The sequence below is a fragment of the Gallus gallus genome, chromosome 17 (assembly GCF_016699485.2).
Source record: "Gallus gallus isolate bGalGal1 chromosome 17, bGalGal1.mat.broiler.GRCg7b, whole genome shotgun sequence".
NCBI classification, from domain to species: Eukaryota; Metazoa; Chordata; class Aves; order Galliformes; family Phasianidae; genus Gallus; species Gallus gallus.
The window spans coordinates 1,496,684-1,518,842 of record NC_052548.1 but is presented as its reverse complement, the minus strand read 5'-3'; the positions used below and the strand labels follow the sequence as shown (position 1 = coordinate 1,518,842).

Sequence of the window (22,159 nt, the reverse complement as noted above, 5' to 3'; positions counted from 1 at the left end):
GTGTTGTCTGGCATTATGGAGGCAGAGATTTCTGACAGGTCTACAGGGTAGGGCAGTGATAAGGCAAAGTTGGTCTGTGATGCTTTGCAGGAGGAAATAAGGTGGAAGTCTCACCTTTAAATGAATCACCTCTGCTGAATACAGCTCCTTGCCTCTCTCCAGCAAAGGGCTCTGAACTGAATCTTGGTCTTTTTCTCATATTACTGGTTTTGTTTAAAAGCTGCATTACAATATTTAAGTAATATTTTTAGACCTGTCTGCTCTGTGACCTTTTTTAACCACTCGGTTTTCTTTCTTCAGTATGGGTTCAGTAGTCTTATAAAATTTGAGCGGGGAATTTCATTTAGTTTCTGACAGCAGCAGTCATGCCTGCAAAGATCAGCTGTTAGGAGGTGATGCACTCACTGGAACATCTCTCAACGCAGCTGTATAATCCTGCAGAATGACTAGATGTCACAGAATATCTGGAGCCTTAACTTGACTGGGAAGCAAAATTCCAACGTTTGAGGTTCAGTTTTCCCTATACATCTAGTCTGAATGATGTATGTGTAAGGCTGAACACCTAGGTTAGTCTCTCTAAAGGTGGGCAGGCACATGGTCAGAGCTCTGGCTGTGTTACCATGTACCCTGCATCTTCCTGCAGATGCTGTTGAAGCCATCTAATTGCTCTTTGGTGTGAAGTGCTCCCAAACTCCCTCCCGGAGTTGGCATCCAACAGCAAGGGAACTGGTCTGAGCTTGTGACTGAAGGAGAGGAAGGCTATCAGCCATCAAAGCAAGCATGTCTGCCCTCCTTGCTCCACATGGATGCAGCCTGTGTTGAATTGCACTCCATGCCTGAGCCCACCCCTCTGTGTCAGCTAAGCACAGCTGCTGGTACTTGATCATGGTGTTAGTACACCTCCAGGATTTCCCTGTTTGTGTCCTCGTGTCATTGGAGAGAAGGGGTAACATTCATCTCAGAGTCCACCTTAATGGTAAATCTACAACTCACCCTCAGATTTCCTCTCTGTGTCCTGGCCTACGTGATAGCTGTATGGTAACACCTTTCGCTGCAGTTTGTTCTATTATGTAAAAATCTGTGTGTAATTCTTAACAGCCTTACGAGTCTGAAACCAGCCCAGCTCCATGCTGGCTACCTGCAGGAGCACCTTTCCATGCAGCCAGATGTGTTTGCTGGGGCTGTGCCGTTCCCTTTCTTCTGACTCTTTCTTTTGTTGTCCTTTGTCTGGGCTTGTAGCGGGTGGGTGGGGAGTAAGCTCCTTACATGCCTTTAGATGCTCTGTGGGATGGGAATTATTTCTTGTGTAAGGTCTTTACAGACCACAGCACTGTGCAGCCCTTGTTTGAAATCTGAAGGCATCTCTGAAATGCTAACATTTATTTTTAAGTCTACTAAAAATGGGCATGGATAACACCAGCTGAAAAAGGAGGTAAAACGGGCTGGGCCTGGGGAGGGTGGTAAGGATCAGTAATAGCTGTGTGTTTGTAAAAGCAACAGCAGAAATAAGCAAACAAAACCCTTCCCCATCGGGGCAAAGGGCTGGAACTAAGAAAAGTCAGATTTCCCCCCAGTTAAGGCTGAGAGAAGGTGCTGTCCATCTGAAACTGTACCATCATTTAAAGGCAAAAAAAGCAAACCGTGCACCTGAGCTTCGGGTCCTTCCTTAGACATGAAGTCCCCAGACAGGGAAATGAGGCCGTCAAATCCACAAACTGTTTAATCAAAGTATTATTCTTCCCCTTCAGGAAGCTGTTTGACTAGACATGGGAAAGAGTTCACGTTGACAGCATGCAAAATTCCTTAATTTCCTCGTAGAAAGTAACTTACTGTGAGCCTACCTCTGGCTGTGTGCTTTGGAGGAAGAAGACCCCTCCAGCGGCAGCGGTGCAGTTCTGCTCAGTTCTGCACTCACCAGCCTCTTACCTTTCTCATCTAGCTGTGTCCTGTAACAGCAATGGGTTAAAAGAAAATGAGACGGGGCTGACAGTGTCCCTCTTAAGTCCAGGAGGGCCAACTTGAAATCAATCCACCGCATGCTAGCTCAGCAATGCAAGGCACGCGGGGCGGCAGTAACACGATCGGATTTGCTCAAACCACTGAGCCAAAGCGGTGCTGTGTTCGGAGGGGCTGTGAGGGACAGGGTGCTTGTTTCCAGAGACCGTGGCCATGGAGGCTGGTACTGCTCAGAAAGGAGAGCAGGGAGAGGGTCGTAAGCCCATTTGGGTGCTGGTGGCCAGCGTGGCTCAAGGGAAGCCGACCCTCACTGCAGAATGTCTACGAGAAGTCAAAGAAATAGGCTTGTGGTGGCGAATGCTGTTTGCCCAGAGGTACCATTGTGACTGGGAGAATTATGTTTAGATTGGACACGGAGTCGTGGGGCATAAAGTGATTGGTAACAAAGAAGTTTCCCCCGGGTCGCCTGCTGGTGTCTGCGTTCCCCTTTGCAGAAAGGGACGAAGTGTGAGAGCCGCATCTTCTCACTCTGCCCCTTTCAGTTACATTCAGGAGAGGCAAAGGATGCAGTTAAGGCCAGCAGCCCACACAGCCAGGTGCGAGTAACAAACACTGGCAGAAAAATGTACTGTGAAATCAAAGAGGCACTTCTCAGTGCTGGTGAATCAGAGGTGATTAGTTATAGGGCCGTGTGCTGTATCCCTGCTCCTGCCACCTGCTGCCACTGCAGCACCGTGATTGCTGCCAGGCCTTTCCTCATCCGCTTTGTCCATCCCCACAGCCCTGGGTCACTGGGCAGAAGTCCTCAGGAACCTGCAGGAGCAGAGGGGTCTGTGGCACTCAGCTGCACATCTTCACACCCAAGGTGTCTGCCCCTGCACAAAAGGGGTTGGGAGTAAAACGCGGCCTCCCTTCGTGTGGGGGGGAGGAAGGGGTGGCCGTGCTGCTGCAGGGACTCGTTTGTGTTTTAGTGGGAACCGTGGGGCAATAGAAGTGTTCTGCTCCGAGACTAAAGCCGTGTTTGCTGTGTATGTGATTGTGCATTCTTTTAAATTAAACTATTTTGCAAGCACTTCCTTCCTGCATTTCTCAGAAGGAGGGAGGGGGGTGTGCAAAGAATGTTCAACTGCCTTTGACGGAGGAGGAAAACTGAAGAAAACAAGCGATGCAATCCTAACTACTGACCTTTTACTTGAGCTTGGTGATGTTTTTCAGCAGCAGAGCCTCCAGGGAGTAACAGCATCCTCCTTGCTATTGTGCTGCCTGCCCAAAAAGGGGGCTAAAGTTCAGCTTTTATGATGTTCTCACTCTGGGCTTGTGGGAAAAAGGCCACATTCCCTTTCTTAGGTCATACGAGTGCAAGAGATGACAGAGTCCTACAGTCTAACCCCAGGGCATTAGGCCAGCACAGACTGAGATGGGGATAGACAGCTTGGTAAATATGCAGCCTGCTCTTTCTCCTTGCGAGATTCACAGCAGGTGGGAGGGTAATTTACATTGTTAAATTAAAAAGCACTGATTTATTTTATGTTGGTGTGTTATTGTTTCATAAAAGCACATGGGTCGCTATTACTCATGATGGACTCTTGCACTTTATTGTTAAATACTCCTTTCCACTTTGGTCGACAGTTACTGGAAATGAGTGTTGCCTCTTGTTTTTGCTTCAGTGGGTAACTGAGCATTAAAGAAAAACCCAACCTCGTCCCTGACAGACCGCTTGTTTTTAGGAAACTCTCCCCAGTTCTGAGGATTAAGATGATTGCAGCTGATGTTCTCATACAGCCTTGCCCATTGCACTGTGCGCTCCCCTTGCCCTCTGGTAGAGGTTAGGGGCCAGAGAGCTGTGGGTCCCTGGGCTCACGGGTTCAGGTCAGGCTCCCTGCCTCCCAGGTTTTTGGCTAGCAGCATGGAAGGATGAATGCTGCCCATTCCCTTACAGCTTCTAGCGCTTCTATCTGTTGAACCTCCCTTCAGCCTCACTGCTGAAATGTTGTCCAGTGGAGATCAAGCTGGAGTTTCTGAAGGGTATGATCCTGGCTGTGGGAGAACCTTCCTGAGGAGAGGAGCAGAGCCTGGGACTGGAGGTGCTTCTGCCTGGGAAGGCTGCCTACTTTAAGGACGCAGGTGCTATTTACAAGTGCTTTGAAGTTGCTTAACACATGGTGTTTAGAAAATAAACCTGGATGATCCTGACCTCTGTGCATTTGCATCCTTTCAACGGTGCTTGTAGCTCCAGCAGCAGATGACGGTGCTGCAGTGTGTCAGCCTGGCCACGTGCTGCTGTGTGCTTAGAGGTTCTGCCTGTGACTGTGTCTGGGTTATCTGAACTTTGCACCACCCCTTTTGCACGGTAGAGAACACAAACCTCAGCGTGATATCTACCTACTATGCAGTTCAATGGGGAGCGTGTACTGCTATCTGCAATGTCTGTCTGACAGCAGCCTGGGTGGGACCGGCTCGTGCAAGGTGTGCTGGGCGAGGTACAAGCAAACACACATTGAAAATACTTGGGATGTGTGTGAATGCCAAAGCACACCTTTGTGTGGCTGTTAGATGTTGCTCCAGGACACACTTTCACCTTCGCGGTGTCACACCAGTGGCAGGGTGGAACACGCAGTTGTGGGGCCAGCTGCACACCCCTGTGATTTCCATTGCCTTTTAACACTGAACCTTGTTCTGTGCAGCGTCTTGCAATGACTCCTTTCTTTTCCTGGCCATCAAATCTGGTAAATGCAAGCATGTGCTTAGAATCGTAGAATCATTGTCACCTCAGATGTAAATGCTTGTGTTTTTGGATGCAAGCAGGTATTTATATATTCAGAGGTGAAATAAGAGGTACTGTCAACCCTCTGGTGTTTCTAGTTATCACCGTGAGTGGTAAAAGACAAATTAATGCTGGGAGAATGGGCTTGAAGGTGGGGGAGTTTTGCTGCAGAACAGAGAGCTGGACCCATGGTGTGGGTGAGATTCAGGTAAGCCCAGAAGTGCCCCCATCAGGACAGAACCGTGGTTCTTTTGATACATTTAGCACGTAGTATTAAGCTGACCTTTGGGCTTGCAGGTATTGATTCCCGTGCATGAAACTGACGGGCAGTGGCATGCAGGTTGGTGTGCTGCTGCCCACTTCCAGCCCACAGCCATGCAGTGAGGAGCTGCTGGCCCTGCTGCCTTTGGGAGCAATGCTGGTGATCAGAACAGAGCCTTTGCCTCTGCAGAGCATCTCTTGAACCTGACTGTGTAACCTCACTTAATTTTGCCTAATGCGGGGAGGTGTCTTTTTTCATTTTCTTCCAGATGCTCTTTCTACTTGGCTACCCTGGGAGGGGGAAGAATGTTTCAAAGGTTGTTTGTTTTTGTCTTGGGAAAAAGAAATGAAGATTTATTATCAATTTTCACTCTCCAGGGTTCTACCTCAGAAAAATCTTAGGCAAAGCAGATTTCTGCTTTTACTGCAACAAGTATGTAGCAAGCTCTCAGTATTCAGCATAACAAAAGTTCACGCAGTTCAGAGCTTTCATGATTGCAGCAGAGCTTTTCTTGGGATTTTTAGAATGTCCTAGACACAATTAAAAGAATTTCTCAGCAAGGAGAGTGCAGGCTGGGGACTCTCCGGCAGATGTAATCACTCAAGGAAAACGCTGTTTGGCTTGGCTGGGTCCTGCCTTCGTTCCACGCTTTCATCCCGCCGCCCGTCTTTGTCCCTCAGTCCTTCCCAATGTCTCTCTGTATGTCTTTGTCCATCTTTCTGTCTGCCCCACATTCCCTTGCAGGCTGAACGGGGCAGCGTTAACCTGGCTACTTCCAAGACAAACAGCACATCGGATTGCAGGAGGGGGCCTTTGGTTGTCAGCAGTCTTCGCGGTCACTCACTTCCTAGAATTAAAGGCTGGGAGCTGATCTGTAAGCCAGCCAAGCCGGAGACAATGATCGGGTTCCCATTCTGTTCCTTTGATACCGACTTAAATATGTGAACCAAATGGGCAAACAACATTCACTTAAAAGTAAGTAGGAGTCCGCTTTCTCACACAGAAGTGTTCTGCACTGCGTCTTCTCACAGGTAGTAAAACTCATCTGTTTTTTCCTGAAGGACTTCCCCTGCTCTCAGAGAACTGATTTGTCATGGAACTGAATTCCTGACTGTGGTGTGCTTTTCAGTTTTGTTTCTTTGGTAGCTGTGAGAAGCCGGGGCTGCTGCAGCTGGAATCCCAGTGGGCAAGAAGAGACAGAGGCATAGCAGCTCCAGGCACGGCTGCTGGGGGACGGGGAGCCCCTATGGCCCCTACCCCTGGTCTGAGCCTTCCACGGGGGACTGGGAGCTGGGCAGCCAGGAGTGTGTGCGGGAAAATCTACCAGCCTTGTAAATGGTGATGTATGACCTGAAGGGCAGCTGGTTAAGGCCAACACCTGCTCAAGTTAGAAGAGGAAAAATACAAACATTGAGGGCTCCTGTCTCCCAAGCAATACACATTTCTGGCCAGTCATTGCGATGCTGCTTCACTGAGCACTGCTGCTGTGTGGTGTGTCTTGGTAGCATCAGGCAATAGCTTCAGTTGGAGAGGACCTTGGAGAACATCTAGTTCCAGCCTGCCTGCTGTGGGCCTCGCAAGAGAGTGTTGAAGTGATCACAGTAAGCACTGTAAAGGATATTAGTAGGGACATAAACTCTTGGCTGCCTGCAAGTGTGATAGGGAGGTTTCACACACCTTTATTTCAAATGTCTTTAAAAAAAACGGTGGTGGAAGAGGTGAACCACCTGGAAAATATTTTAGGCGACTGCAGCTCACAAACGCATGCACAGCGTGGCAGGTTGCTGGGATAGGGCTTGGTGTTGTTTCTGCATTGCCAAGGAAGCCACTGCAGACATCCTCATGCGTTGGCTTTGGTGCTCCCGGGGGCTCAGTGCCAACGCCTTCCCTCCTGGATGAGCCACAAGCCATTGTGGCTCGTAAATTCTGTTGCAACTCCTGGATGGAAGATGCTCCAAAGGGCACAAAGAACTACTGCAGCTAATTACATTCAGTCACATCTCACACTGTGTGATCCCCTTTCGAGATCAAGTTGTGTCTATGTGCAGGCACTTGGTTGTGTTAATCCCTAACCAACTGCAGTGTGGTCTCCTTGGAGAGCTGTCCCAGTCTCCCCCCTCCTCCTCCCCTCTGCTCACTGTTACAGTCCATATATTTTTCATCCCTCACCTCAGCATGTGATTGTACTCATTTTTATTTTAAGTTTTTTTACAGTATCACATCATAATTCTTCTTACGCTCCAAAAGGTCTGTGGTGGCTGATGCAGGGTAAGGCAAACTGTTGTTAAAGCAGATCTTTAGTGTCAGTCTCTATCAGTGTACAATGACACGACTGTGCTTTTGAAGGCTTGGAGAAGTGCAGCATACTTCTGCACTTTTGGTGTTTGGTTCATGGAAGTTTGGCTCTTCCATGGATTATTCAAAAGGCCTTAATGAATATTATATTTTACATTAAATGTGCGTCTTAAATAGGCAAAGCTATGAATAAATGAAAGATTGTTGAACTTCCCCACTTCAGCTACTTCTTGGATACCCTGAACCCAAAAATTTGGCAGTATAAATTTTACTGTGAGGCTGAAGACTGAGGAGATTTGAACTCTAGTCCATGGCAGTTCCTTAAGAGGAGTGAACCCTCCGGAAGTCAGGCTGGATCAAGCTTTGCTTCTCTTTAAGTTTCTGTTTGACTCCATATAAACCATTCTGAGTGGTTTACATATGCCACATGTCTCCTAAAGCAGAGGTCTGTCCCACTCCCAGCTGCTCACTTAACTCTTCCATCTTCCTTGTTGAACACCCCATTCTTTGTGATACCACAGCAAGATGGCAGCTGACAAATAACGTTCTGAGCTGGAATTCTCGTAGGTTTTTCTAGCATACCCGTGTCTGTGTATACCTTATCCTCTCTCACTGCCCACTGGGAGTTCTCTTTTCCCAGCTGAAGAGGAATGGTGTTAAACAAACTGGGCTGACACTTAGTTACCCAGCAGTATTGCTCCATCAGTTCTTGGTTTTGCTATAATTAATTTGCTCTGGATCTGCAGGCTTCTAGCCCAGCATGTTGCCCGTGCATGCAGGTGACAAGAGCGTGGATGTGATGACCAGAACCTGTCTCCTGCTCCAGAGCCTGTTGTGGCACAGCACTGTGTTTTGGACATGCACTTGTTTTATGCCATAGGCTGCAGCGTGTTACTTGGCTGTACCAGCTTGTCCTAATTAGTGCCTGCAGCACCGTGCTCTGCTCTGCCATTCTGACCTGAAAGTTCCTGAACTCTTGGAATGGCAATAAGGCATGCTAAGGCACCGATGGGCCCCTAAAATGCTTTGTAGTACCTGTGATGGTTATGTAGGTAGATTGAAAGCCCATGGGCCTGAGAAATCCTGCAAAATGGTGCCCAGTGCAACAAACTGCTTTATAGTCCAGTTTGGCTTCCCTGGGTAGCAACAGCACCCTCACAGTGCCCCAGTTGATGGTGTCCCCACCATCAGCAGTGCCTGCAATGAACACAGACCTTTGGAAGCTGCAGGACGTTGCAGACTAAGCTGTTTTTCTCAGTTTTGATTCAGCAGTGTAACTCAGTATCTCGCTCTAAAAAGACTTTCCATTGGTATGCAGGGCTCATATAACAGCTCCTTCACTGTTTCCTGCGGGTTAGGAGGGAAAGGATCTTTCCATGCATAATTTAATCACATTCAGCAGTTCAGCATTTGGATTTTTTTTTTTCCCATAGCAAATCTTTAGCATCTAGTTAGTTAAATCTTATACTTTTAGAAATGTCTGTGAGCGTGCTTATCTTGTGCATTCAGATAAACACCTCTCAGCATCCTGTTTTTCTTATGTCATACGAACAGGAAGAGAACGATTGTTTGAGATGTGCGTCAGTCATAATTGTAACCAGGCTGCCCTCCCCATTTACCATGGAAACCAGCAGATCTCTTCAAACACGCTGGTGGTAGCTGACAGGTATCCTTTCTTTTCTACTTAACCTCCCAAGAGCTGCAGCTTTGCAAGCCGTATATATTGGGACCTCTCAATGACTTTATTTTTACTGAAGAGGGAACACTTAGGAATTTTGCAGATGAATGCCCATCCGTACTTTTATCTTAAGTAGCCATGATGTCTTTTGTTCTGCATCATACCTATTGTTAGAAACACTGCAAACTCAAGGCGAGCTCTGGGTTACTGAAATGCATATGGCAGTCTCACCAAGGAGAGTTGGGTGCATGTAGGGAACAGATCCCACAGCAAGGGAACCTTCCAAAGGAGCGGGGAGAGTGCCTGGCACCTTTGGGTGGCATTTCTGAAAGCAGCAGAGGGAACAAACATGCATTTGAAGAACACATCATCTGAAGTGTCCTTGCTTTTCTGGCAGCACTGTTAGTGCTGGAGGTGTTCTAATGTAACACCCTGAGATCTCATCGGTTAGAAAAAGAGGAAGCACTTTTACCATTTTCTTCAAAATAAGCGAAAGATGAATTGCATTCTGCGTACAGACAGCCTGATTCAGCCTGGACAAAAACATCTCCTCCTCCAGTTTAATTGCATGATATGTAATGTGAAGGAAACTTAAAAAGTGACTTCAAATTAGTATCTAAAGCAACTCTCTGGTTCAATGCACTGTCCCACAGGAGCCTGGATCACAGATGCCTGCTCCTGTCCCATGCAGCTGCTGCTCACAGCCCATCCCCACAGCCAGGCAGGGCCCGAGGAGCACGGAGCTGGTGCCTGGGCTTTCACCTGGAGAAACCACAGCCTGAGGGGAGGGCAGAGCTGGGACCGGCTGGTCTGGAATGACAGAACAGCAGAATCATAACATATCTTGAGTTGGGACCCGCAGGGATCACGTAGTCCAACCCCTGTCTCCACACAGCACCACCCAAATCCAGACTCAAACAAGCCAAGGGACCTCTGCTGCTGCTCATGCACCTTGCCCTCCAGACCCTTCCCCATGTCTTCAGTTCTCCTTCAGAGTCCCTCTGATGGCTTCATGTCCTTCTGATATCTGGCACCCAGAGCTGCGGGCAGTGCTTGAGGTGAGGTACCGCAGGGCACAGTTGGCCCTCCTGGCTCCAGGGCACACAGCTGCTCACACTCACCCTGCCGTCCCCAGAGCCCCCAGGTCCCTGTCCCTGTCCTGCTGCTTTCCAGGCACTGGCACTGGATCAGGGGCAGTTGTGAGGTCCGAGAGCAGCACGGAGCAAGGTGAAGCTCCCGGAAGGTGCTGTTCAGCTTGCAGATTTGGAAGTCGGTGAGGGATGATGCACTGTACAGAATTCTCACACATCCACAAAAACTGATAGAAGTTAAAAACTGGAGAGACATTTGTTTCACTTTTCTGTATCTTTTCCTCTCAGCAAATTTGTTAAAGGTAGAAATACATGTGCATTTGGGGAGAAGACACTAGGATCTGTTGCACATTTAAGCTTTTCTTCACTTTGTTTCATTCTTCAACTCCTGGGGAAGGTTTGTGTTGTAATGCATGCTGGATGGAGCGTTGAAGAGGAGCCATTGTACTGATATTGGAAAGCTGAGAGATTGATTCAATAAAAGCAATAACTGGCAAAATGTGATATGTTCATAAATTTCTAAGCCTCAAGATGCTGAGGTTTAAAGCTCTAGCTGAAATATGTCAATGAACACGCTGAGTTTTTCAGTTAAGAGCTGAGTGTTTGTGTTGGGGCACCAAAGTGCTCCGGTTGGGTCTCTCAGGTGTAACCCATAGATTGCTTGGGGTGATCGCATTGTACAGCCAGAGATGGAGACAGATTTTGTGATGGATCTCAAATACCAGCTATGGGTCATTGATTTTCACTTCAGATTGAACCAGCAGTTCATCAGCGAGTCATCGAGCTGTGCTGGTTTTCCCAGGAGAAGCCTCTGTAGGAAGGACTGGGAACGCGCAGTCTGTGGGATGGTGACTCATCATCCCGTGTCCATGGGACATGTCTCTTCCAGGCTCATTTGCCTTTACCTAAACCTCTTGAAGCCAAAGAATATCATTACGGCAGCGTCCTCTTATTTAATCTCAGAGATGACCTGATATGGTGTAGGTGAGTGTTTTGGTTTGAAAACGTGGCTCGTTGGGTCTTGGCTGCATGAGTCATGGGATCACAGAACCATAGAATGGTTTGGGTTGGAAGGAAGCTCTGAAATCATCTATTTCCATCCCCTGCTGTAGGCAGGGGCACCTCTCACCAGACGTGGTTGGCCTTCTGGGCTGCACGCACGCACTGCCGGCTCACATTGAGTCTTCCATCAGCTGAGTCGGTGTGTAACTCACCAGTCCCTTCTCTAAGGGCAAGCCGAGCTGAGCAGCAGGCACAAGTGTTTCTTTGCTCTCCTGGACCAGAAAAAGAGTATCTGCCAGCAATTAAAACAATTAACAGCTGCCTTAGTGTTAGCCTTCACAACTGAAAATGGCAGCCCATTCCTCCCCTGTGGCAGAATGGAGGTTACTGCTTTAAAAAGAAAACTGGAGGGCTTCAAAACTTGTACCGGTGCTTCTTGATATTAACAGCTGTTGTTTCATGGAAGCGGATTTGGAAGAGATGGTTAAAGGCTTTGGGGCTGATTAGGTTTAGAACTTGGGGATTTCCAGATATGTCTGGAAATGAAAAAATGTTATTTTTTTAGCTTGATGATAGCACTTTGCCTCCGATGTTTCCTTCCTGAATTGCCGTCCAGTCTGCTGCTGCTCCAGCAGACACTGACTGGCCAAAAAATGAGGTGATAGAAGAATCCCTCCCTGTTATCCTGGGCAGTATTTGTTTTCTTCTTCCAAAAAGGCGGAAAAGAGTCCGAATGGGATGAGGGAGTGCCTCCATCCACGGAGTGCCTCCATCCTGCGTGTGCCCCGGCTCGCTTCGCTCAGCAGCTCTGCATTCTCCTGGGCCAGGGACAGTTTTGCCATCTTTGTGCCTAATATTGAGGTGTCCCTTGATATTGAGGTCATAGCCCAACTAACAGATGAGGAAACCACTGAAAGTACTGCCAACTGCAAAAGATTAACACTTGCGGTATTTTTAGGCTTTCGTTAGTTTGGATTTCGTTACCTGCCTAGAAAGCATTCCTTTTAGCATCGCTACTCACGTGGAAGATGATGCGCTCTCCCATACAAAATGAGGCAGTGTGGGAAGCAGCTGGAAGTGAGCGCTGTGTGCAGCTGTGTGTGCGGGCTGATGGCTCAGTGCTGTCCTGGGCACCTTCAGCTCATGTGCTGCATGCAGTGCAGTGCCTGCATGTCGCTGCCGTTCAGGTGGCTGTGCAGCACACGGAGGAGGGTGCCCTGCTGTGGTCTGGTGTGGGGTGGGGATGGAGGATGGTTTGGGGATGCCCAAAGCGGGTGCTGGTAAGCAGACTGCCCTTCTCATTGACAAAAAGCACAAATGAAATAAGAGGAAAACATAGCTGGCTGTTCAGTTTGGGCAAGCAAGCCTTTTGTTTTAATGAGAGCGCATTTTGTTTGATCTGCGTTTTTTTCTGGGGGGGGAGTATGATGAATTTTAGCCATTATGAAAACAAAAGCCGTGGTTATTTGTAAGAATTGCTTTATAAGAAGCACATGTGTGCTCTATTATTCTTCTGCTTGAAGTGTGGGGATTGTTTTCAGTTGGGAGGTTGCATTAGAAGAATGTGAACTTCTGACTCACTGAGAAATAGAGCATGTATTAGCAAAATCGTGAGGTTTCCTATGATGTTTTCATAACTCACATTTCTCAGAATGGAAGCAATCTTTTTTGCCTTTAGTGAAAGAATGACTTTTACTGCCATTGAGAAAGAACGGATTCTTCTTCTAGAAAAAAACTTGTATTGCATTTAGTAACTTTTACTCAACCCCCTATTCTTCATTTCCCTTTTTCTTCTCTCCAGCATGCAAGTTTCTCTCTCTGAGGGTGTTCTGCCTGTGCAGCTCCTTCAGCGACCACAATTCTGTTTCATCTCTTAATGTTGACTTTTCCACAGTGATGCAGTCAGCAGCAAAGACTGAGGTGGGGCTTATCCCAGCGACCCCACAAAGAGGGGGACTCACTAATGGCACCTGAGGAATTCCAGCTTTCCTCTAGGAGAGCCAAATGGGAAACATGGCATTGCTTTGAACGCTTTGAACGCTGGTTTGTGATGAGCATTTGCAGAGATACTGGGGAAAATTCTATGTTGATCCGGGCTCAGAGACCTCCCAGGGGGCTGAATCTCCAATGCTAAAATTACAGGGGAGCCGTGTGGGGCGTGCAGTCTGTAGGACTGTGGGAGCTGCGTGTGGTTGCTTCCCTTCCGAGATCTGAAGCCTTCTGTGCGGTGCATTCACAGCCCTGTTGGTCAGAAAGCCTGAGACTGCAGCGAGCCAAACGTACCTCGTTGGGAAGGACCTCATTGCCTTATTGTTTGAATTCAGCTAAACCAACACAGGCAGACATTTTAAAAGCGTATTTGTCTTTTGCAGGAGAAGCATTTAAAGAATGGTGGCTGGGCGTGCTGACTGAGTTCGGGAGCTCTGGAAATTGTGCTAAAGCAGCACAATTTATTGCTTCTGAAATGAAATCGTTTCGTGACATCTGATCCTCCTGTAAATTTTGCACTGGAGAATTCAGTGGTGGGATGTAATGAACATTTAAATTGATCGGGATGCCGGCAGTGCTGCTCTGCCCGTCTGCAGGCCTTTCCCTGTGAGCAAAGAGCTCTGAGGCGTCTCATCCTGAGTGGGAATCCAGAGATGGCAGCCAGTGGGATTCGGGTGAATCACCGTGCGGTTCCCCCTTAGTCACAGTGTTCTTGGAAGGGATCTGCTCTCATTCCTGGAAATAGCTGTTTCTGCTAAGCTAGAGTCTCTGTCCCGAGAAAGACTTGAAGAGCATTTGAATCCTTCGGTGCAGGTGCATCTGGAACAGGAGTGGGTGATCTTCTGCAAAACCTCCCTCGCCCAAGAGAATGCAAAGTTACATTCTGAAGTAATGTGCAGGGGAGGGGAAGGGCACACTGCGAGCTGCCCCTCATACCAGGCACTGTCAGCTCTGACCTCGGGGAGGCTTTCAGATCTGATGGGAGATGGTGTGGGCAGTGCTGCCTTGGTGATGGAGGCTGCTGTTCCAGGCAGGGCGGCCTCAGATGGGGGGCGATCCCCAGCCTCACTGCAGCATCGTCTGCTTCAGGAAGAGGGCAAATGCGGCCCATGTACAGTGGGCACTGCCCTGCTTTGGAACCAGCTCTGCTAGCACAGCTTCAGAGCTCTGCTGGTTTTGATTGCTTGCCGGATTGTTTGGTTTATCATTCGTTGTGAGAAGAGTTTGTACCGGGGAAAACAACAGCTCTGTTTCCCTCTCCCCACCCATACTTATAACTTCCTTCATACAATATGGCGTCTACTGAGCAAAACCCTTTGTGACTTTTACATCCAAAAACTGAGCTGAATGAGAATGGTGAAAAATCATAGAGCCATGGAGGTTCGAAAAGACCTCATCAAGTCTCACCATCAGCCCATCAGCACCATTCCCACTGAACCATGTCCCCAAGCATCTAAGCTGCCTGCAACAGGCTCACACTCACTGCAAAGCTCCTTACCCTACATGTCTGCCACCACCACCACGCCACAGCCCTCCCACAAACATCATAGGGCCATCAAACCCCATATCCAGCCCCCAGGAATAAACACACTGTAACACATCAAGAAACACCCTACAGCCCTCATTGCTCATTATTTCAGAGCTCATATACCCCCTGGACCCTACACTATTCCTCATCTCATGTTTGATCCCAACATATGGCTGTTTGCACAGAATCATAGAATCATTAGGGTTGGAAAGACAAATAAGATCATAGAATCATAGAATCACCGAAGCTGGAAAAGACCTCCAAGATCATCCAGTCCAACTGTCCACCTATCACCAATAGGCCTTGGGTCTGTAGGAAATAGAGCTTGTCTCAGCTATGCTGTCATACCAGTGTGTCTGCAATGGAAGCGGAGGTTTCCTTTCATTGTGGATGAAGCAGATTTTTTCATGGCACTGGAAAAGTACAGGTGAATTATGGCTGTGCCATTAGAAGTCATTTAGAACACATGCTCTCAATAAGAGATGGAAAATAGGTTGGTGCAAGGTGGATGGCTCAGCAGCACTGACAAACCCACTGCTTGGGATGGGGCAACTGCTGAGGTCAGGTCTGTCCACACAGGGCCAGGTGCTGCCAGTGGCTGAGCCCCTCACTGCCCGGTGCTCTGACAGCACAGAGCTGGGCTGCCTCCCCCCAGCGTCAGGCTGTGCCCACGCTGTGTGTTCCAGGGACTGGAGTATGGCAGTTCCCCCGAAAGGAGCAGTAAAAAGCAGGAAGCTGCCCAAAGCTCCCAGCCCTTGGGAACACACTTCCTGGGGGAGCTTTGGGCAGAGAGGGCTCCTGTTGTGTGAATTTCTCACTGTTGTGGGAAGATGTCCCCATTTCATTCCTAGGTGTGTTGGAAGCCTCATCTCTCCCTCACACTGCTGACAGAGGATGGAACATGCCTTAAAGGCAAGGCAGGGATGCTGTGCAGTGTTGCAGTAATATGAACACCAGGCAGTGTTGCAGTAATATGATCCAGGCTTTTTAATCTTTGTATTTTTCCTTTTCTCCTTCCCCATCTCTTTCTCCCCATCTCTTTCTCCTTTCCTATCTTTTCCCCTTTCCACTTCCCTTTTCCCCTTTCTCCTTTCCCCCTTCCCCTCTCCCCTTTCCCTTTTCTCCCCTTCCCTTTTTCCTTTTCTCCTTTCCCTTTTCCCCTTTCGCCTCTTCTCTTTTCTGTAAGTGACCATATCAGCTCTGACCATAAGTTCCAGCTGTATTCTATCTTTACCCCTGCTGCTGGTTACACAGCACGTTAAGTATCTCTCCCCATCCCATATCTGTCAGTAAGTTCAGGTAAGAACAAATCACTGCAAAAGCCTCCTACAAAAGGAGAAAAGCATTCCCAAGCCCCACCAGCTAATATCCACCATTGTACACGCATATTCTAAAATTATTTTGCTATATTTTAAGTGCCATTTTGCAGTGGAAAGGGAAATTATATCTGAAGTCATTTCCTAAAGCTTAAAAATATGCGAACTGGATTGGAAGGTTTATGTTGTGTGCATTGATTAAAAGCAGGGACAAAAACATGTAGGTGTAAAAATCTGTGATTTCCTATGGAAAACAATTTGGTTTCTTTTCAGCTAAGTCAGCTGGTTCTTAGAGGTTGAAAATTGTCACAGAGAATGTATCTTTTCATGTTGTGCTCCATCACAGGGATATTCCCATTCCTTGTTGGCCTTCTCTTCTACAAACATAGTGTGCACTCGGTGTGAGCTACACACACTGCTCAGAACAGAAATTCAGCAAAGGAGGTTTTTGTGAGAGACCTGGATTAACTCTTAGTCCACATAATGTGGTGTTTGTTCGTTTTCAGATGCAGTCATGGCATTTGAATTACACAGTGCTGGGGTAGCCGTGGTGCTGCGGGGATGGGGCTGCTGACTGCAGAACGGAGCTGCTCCCCACCATCCCTGCTCACAGATGGCCTGCACGCCTCCAGGATGTAATTCTCCAGTGCAAAAGGACACTTTACTGACGTGGAAGGGTTTGGAACCTTTGCTTTCCCTTCTGAAGAGTATCTCAAATGCTTGCTCAGGTTGACAGGAGGTTTTACAGAGGGCAGAATTCAGGAATTGATTGGAAGGACTCAAAACAGCACATTCTGCAGTAGTAAAAATTCACTGATTCTTTAGTGTGGGGGCTGTGTATTGTGCATATTTCGTCGTACATTCCATTAAACGTAATGAAATCCTGTTAATTTGGGAGGCAGAGATGCAAGCTGGCTGCCTACAGATGTTTTAAGCTCTGTCACCATCTGACCTTTTCTGCCCAGGACTTCTGGCTGTCGTTGGCTGCTTGACGTGCATTTCAGTCACATCATCCCCTTTTCCTTTTTTTATTTTCCTTTTGCTTTTCCTTTTTGTTTTTCTTTTTTCTTCTTAGTGCATTCTGTGTCCTTTAATGAGTTGACTGTAACTCTCCCAGATCTCAGGCCGCGGGGCGTTCAATGGCTTTTGACACAAAGAAAAAGTGTTGAGAGATTTTTCATTGGTAAATTCCTCCTCTGGGGTTTGATGTCTCACTCTCCCTATTGGAGACGCACAAGCAGCCTCAGTCACAAAGGGGGTTTCTCCTGCCAGGGCATTTCAGCAGAGGCGGTGAATAACGTGGCAGAATTTTGCAAGGACGCAATGGCAAAAGCACAGCTTTACCTCAGCAGCCTGCGGGCATCGCTTCTGTTGTGATCACAGCGGGTCTGAGCGAGCTGTGCACAAAGGGAAAAGAGAGTGAACAGAAAGTCGTTTACGGCTTTCCTCAAAGGCACTTTTCTAACTCAAAAATATAAGCCTTGTGGTTTATATGGTTTTGAAATGTAACCGCAGCTATTGAGAACTGGAAGAGATTTGATTTACCATCTTCTCCAGTTTTGGTACCAGATTCAGGGCACGGGAGATTTCTTTTTGCAAAGAAAAATACTGACAGGAAATACATTCCTAAGTTTTTATAATAGGATCGTGTTTGGAGAAACTCTGCAACGAGGGAACCTGGGTCACCTGTGCCTTGGTGGAGGGGGTGCAGATGTGTCCTCTGCTGCCTGCAGCGAGGTGCTGTCAGCTTGCTGTGGGGAAGCTTTGCTGGGCACGTGGTGGTCTGCAGCTCCCTTTCTTGGAGCAGAAAAGGATCACTATCAGACCACGGGCTTTGGCTTTGAGCTTGATTTGGATCCGAATGGGATCGGCTGTGCGGGGCACATCCCAGCCTCAGCAGGCTGGGAGCCGGGTGGGAGCTGGACAGAGCTGGCAGCTCGTGGCTGGGAGCAGGGAGCTGATCCCCACTACTCACCACACTGTGGGGTTTTTAATGCTGTTTTCTTGTCTGCTCATTAAGTGACCCGCTTGCTGATAGTTGGGTATCTTTCCAATATGCGAGAGTCTCTGCAGAGTTTGGCTTTTCTTTAAAAGGGAAGATTCTGGATGTTCTTGACACAGAGCATGTGAAGGTGTTTTTCTGGCCTCCAGGAGCTATCCTGGCTTTTGCTGACACTGCTCTGTAATTGTTTAAAAATGTTTATCAAACATTATCCTAGTAATTGCTGCTGCTTGCTCCTCTGAGTTGAGCCCAGACGTGCCTGTGGTTCAGTTATGGCCATTTGGTTCTCAGGCGCTTTGCTTTGTTCTTCGCTTCTGTTTCTTCCCCTCTCCTTTTTGCACTGAGCAATCATCTCTCTCCAGATTTGCTCTGGAAGCCTTATGAAGCCCCTTGCAAGGTCCTTGTCCTTTCTCCTCGGGTATTCTCCTCGGGTATCCTGCCATTAGTTTCCTGTTGCTTTGCTGGTTCCTCCTCAGATGTGGGTGAGCAGGATCGTGTCTGCTACTCTGATGGGAACTTAGTAGTGCTGTTCCTGCTCCATTGTCCCTGCCAAAACCTGAATGACGTGAACTTTCCCATCTACATCTTCTTTCCCAGCTGCTGCATAGCTATGGGCAGCATCCCAAGGCCCAGCATGAGCTGCACCACTTTCCCCCCACTGGGACCAAGCAAAAGTAGAGTGTTGCTCCATACTCCCATTCATGTTTGTCTCTAGGAGTATCTGTTTGACGGGTATTTTGTTGTGTGTAGCTGGCTATGTTTCACCCTTAGGTACTCCCAAGGTTTTGTCCAGTAAGGTAAGACCCTAACTGCTCCCACATCAGCATGCTACAGTTACCAGCTGTGCTTCCTCGACTCCTTAATCCCTGTTCTGGAAAACCACCTCCTTACATGCTGAACAGGGAGAGCACAACCCTTCTGCCAGGCCATGCCTGAAGATGAGTGGCTGCACTGCACCTTGAGCCCTCTGGTGAACTCCTGCCAGCAGCTTGGCTTGGCCCCACTGCATCCCACAGCATCTCACAGCAACCTGCTGCATCCTGCTGCATCCTGCTGCATCCCACTGCATCCCACAGCATCCTACTGTGTCCTGCCACATCCTACTGTGTCCTGCTGCATCCCACTGCATCCCACTGCATCTCACTGCATCTCACTGCATCCCACTGCATCCCGCTGCACTGCATGGAAGTCACCTCACTGGGTGCTTTCACTCCAGTGCTCAGAGAGGGAGGGGAACGCTGTTTCCTCCTTACCTGTGCTCACACAGCAGCATGCTGGCACTGTACTGAGTTGTGGGTTGTTTAAAATTGACCAGAGAGATGGTTTTCATGCATCCATGTACTGAAATAAGGGAGAGATCTGATTGCAGTGCCAGGGAGGTAAGGTAGGAAAAAAACACATGAGATCTGGGCTTGTTGTGTTGATTGAGACTTAGAAAGCTTTTTAACCAGTTGAATTATGGTCTGTATCTGAAGTGAAACCCTGCTTTCCTAACTGCTCTCATTTCCTGTATCATTCTGCCTGTTTGCTGCATTCATTGCAGTTCAGCTTTGCAGTGTATTTGGTTACGCACAGCGTTTCTTTGGGAGCTGGGCAGGAGGAGCAGCACACACACATGGGCTGAGTTTGACTGTTAGCTGCTAATTGTATGGGCAGTGGGGATCTGGATCTTTTTCCATTTTGTTGTAAAAAAAAAGACTTCTCTTTTCCATGGGAGAGGCAGTAGCTTGGAACTGTTTGGAGAGCTCAAGATTTCAGAGTAGGGATGAGAGAAAATGTTATCTTATGAACTGTAAATGTGGTGTTTTAAATTTGGCTGCTGTGCCCCCGAGGTTGGCGGATAATGGGAAAGCCATCGCTCAGAGCCCGAGCAGCTCTCAGCTCATGGCTTCACAGGCTTTGTAAGAGCAGCGCCTGGGAGCTGAGCTGGATGAGGCTGAGCTCCTCACAGCTGGGCTGGTTCTTGCAGCCTGAAATATGAAGTGAGGCAGCACACGAGCTGAGTGCCCTGAGACCGCTTGTATGGGGCTGTGGAAGGCAGAAGGTGATTTAAAAGGACGTTTCCTTTTCAGCTGAACATTTTTCTTTGGAGTTTCTGGAAGCAGAAGAGGTGCAGTGAATGGGCGAGGAGCATTTTGAGAGAACTAACTCAGATTTTTAGATGCTGCTCCCAGCAGATTTCCATTCAGAGCATTTTGAATCAAAGTTTTGTAAGTGAATGTCTACAAATTAAATAGAACCAGACATTAAAAATGTTACTGCTTTTAAAACTAAATACTCCTAAGCATTTGATTCAGAAGTAATGGTGTGATGAATGAAGTCGGTGTGATTAGCAATGTTAGGTACTACGTAACAGCTGGACGCAAGTTTGCAAATAACTAAATGAAAAGTAAAAGAATCATTGCAAGTGTCCTTTTGAGATGGTGGGTCACCCTTTCTCCATAGGCTCAGCAGCATCCATGGGACTGCTCAGCTCTCCCTCCTCCCACACCTCTCACCCACATCCCATGGCTGCCAGGCACTCGTGGGGTGGGTGAGATGAGCGCTTCAGAGCCCTTTCCTCAAAGTCTGTGCGTGTTGATAACTCCTCTCCAGGCTGCCTAACTCTTCTAGGAGAGTTCTGAATTCATATTGAAAAGAGGGAGCCGGGGGAGCACCGCTGTGGTTGTGTTTGGTGCATAGCAGTGTGATTTAGTTGTAAATGCACCGATACGGCCTTTCAGTCTGCGAGCCCGCGTGGGTGTTGAGTTAAAGCCATGCATGGATGATGCCTGTTATTTTGTTAGGGTCTCAGAGCGAGGGGTTTTAGCACTTTAATCCTGACTGGCAGTTGGAAGGTTGGTGGTTTCAAACACAGTGGCACGGAGTAGCTGATTTCGCTTCAGTGAAACAATGCACCAGTGTGTCTAGGCTGCCTCGCAGAGCCAATAAATCTGTTTTGTTTTGTTTTTCCCCCCCTTCTCTCTCTCTCTCTCTCTCCCTTTCTTCCACCCAATCCAGGCCAAGACCCGCTGCTATTGCTGAAAACCCTCCAGCTTCTCTGGACAAAGAAAGAGATGAAGAAGGTAAGGCTGTGTAGCGGCCTCCCCTCCTCGCTGCTGATGGTGGCTGCATGCAGAGCATGTCCAGGCACAGAACGTGGGGCAGCCTGCAATTCTTCATGACTGCTTTCAGTCCCAGCACACAGGGAACGAGCCTGCGCGTTTGCAGAGAGAAGTGAAAAGAAAAGGTAGCTCTGTGTGATGGGAGGCAGCAAAGGGGCTCCTGTGAAAGAGCTGAAGTTTACAGGGCTGAGTTGCAAGCAGAAAAAAGACCCCTCAAAGTTGCTTTTGTTTTCTTTTAAACACTTTTTTGTCCGTTACATTGAGCGTCTTGGGAGGAGTGTGAAGAATGTTTCGAGAAGCTGAAAAAATGAGGGTTGAAGTCAATAGAAAAGTGCTTTTTGCCAAGTGGAATGATATCAAATCCTTTGTGTTCAAGATATTTTTACCCTTTTGTTTTGTTTGATTTGGTTTTGCCTTTTAGAGTGGTGAATGCAATTTACACTGCTTCTCTAAAATTAGTGCTGTATTTTTATACAGCACCCTATGGGCTCTACGTGGGGATTTCTCAGAGGGAGTAAAATATACTTCATCTAAATTTGGGAGCTTAAAAGCTAACAAAAACAGTAGATGTATGCTCTTGGTGGTTAGTTTCCCATGTCGAACTCTGTGCTGCTCAGACAGGTCCACAGCTGAAATGTTCTTTTCTAAAGGACTCCAAAGCCAGCAGCTCACCGCAGAGCTGTGGAATGTGGGCTGTGTGAAGTGGCAGCCGTGGCTCAGCATGCTGGGGTACGCTCTGCATCCCAGGAACCGGAGAGTTGGGTCACTGTTCTTGTCTGGTCCCTTCCTGACAGTCTGTGGTTTCCAGCCTGAGTAATTAAACCACTGGAAACCCGGCATGAGAGGTGCCTTTCCAAACGGCCCGTCACCGCTGTAGACTTGAGCTCAGCAACTGTGAAGCTTTGAGCTTTCTATCAAGTTTTGTTAGAGTTGCAGGAAAAAAAATATTGTTTGTTAGGTTCTGAGGGCAGCTAATCCCACAGAACAACAGTAGGAGAGAATAATCATCAAAGTCTCCATACTGTGTACCCTGGGATACGTGTAGACGGGGGAGAAAAATACTCTGAAAAAGACAAAGCCTCCCATGGACGTGTCCTTGGGCACAGAGCACCACAGCTTTTCTGCTGAGGATAGAAAAGCACGAGGATCCCCATGAGCCATGCTGGCAGCTC

At 47.9% G+C, this 22,159-nt stretch overlaps 1 protein-coding gene across 46 annotated transcripts in view; it reads left to right on the top strand.

Moving 5' to 3' along the window:
- The window catches only part of EXD3 (exonuclease 3'-5' domain containing 3), a 246,106-nt gene that overhangs the window by 60,291 nt on the left and 163,656 nt on the right, over positions 1–22,159 (top strand). For 22 of the 46 annotated variants that reach the window (XR_005840420.2, XR_006931703.1, XR_006931704.1 and 19 more), the window contains 2 exons: positions 644–976; positions 20,884–20,948. The exons of 2 other annotated variants lie outside the window; for them this stretch is intronic. Coding sequence is in view for 34 of the 44 variants with exons in the window: in XM_040649175.2 (XP_040505109.1) it covers positions 886–976; positions 20,884–20,948 (156 nt within the window). In the remaining 10 variants the exon portion in view is untranslated. Of the gene's footprint in view, positions 1–643; positions 977–8,899; positions 8,944–18,654; positions 18,681–20,883; positions 20,949–22,159 lie in introns of those variants that run through there. 22 more of the 46 variants (XM_040649173.2, XM_040649174.2, XM_040649172.2 and 19 more) reach the window with 3 other exon arrangements.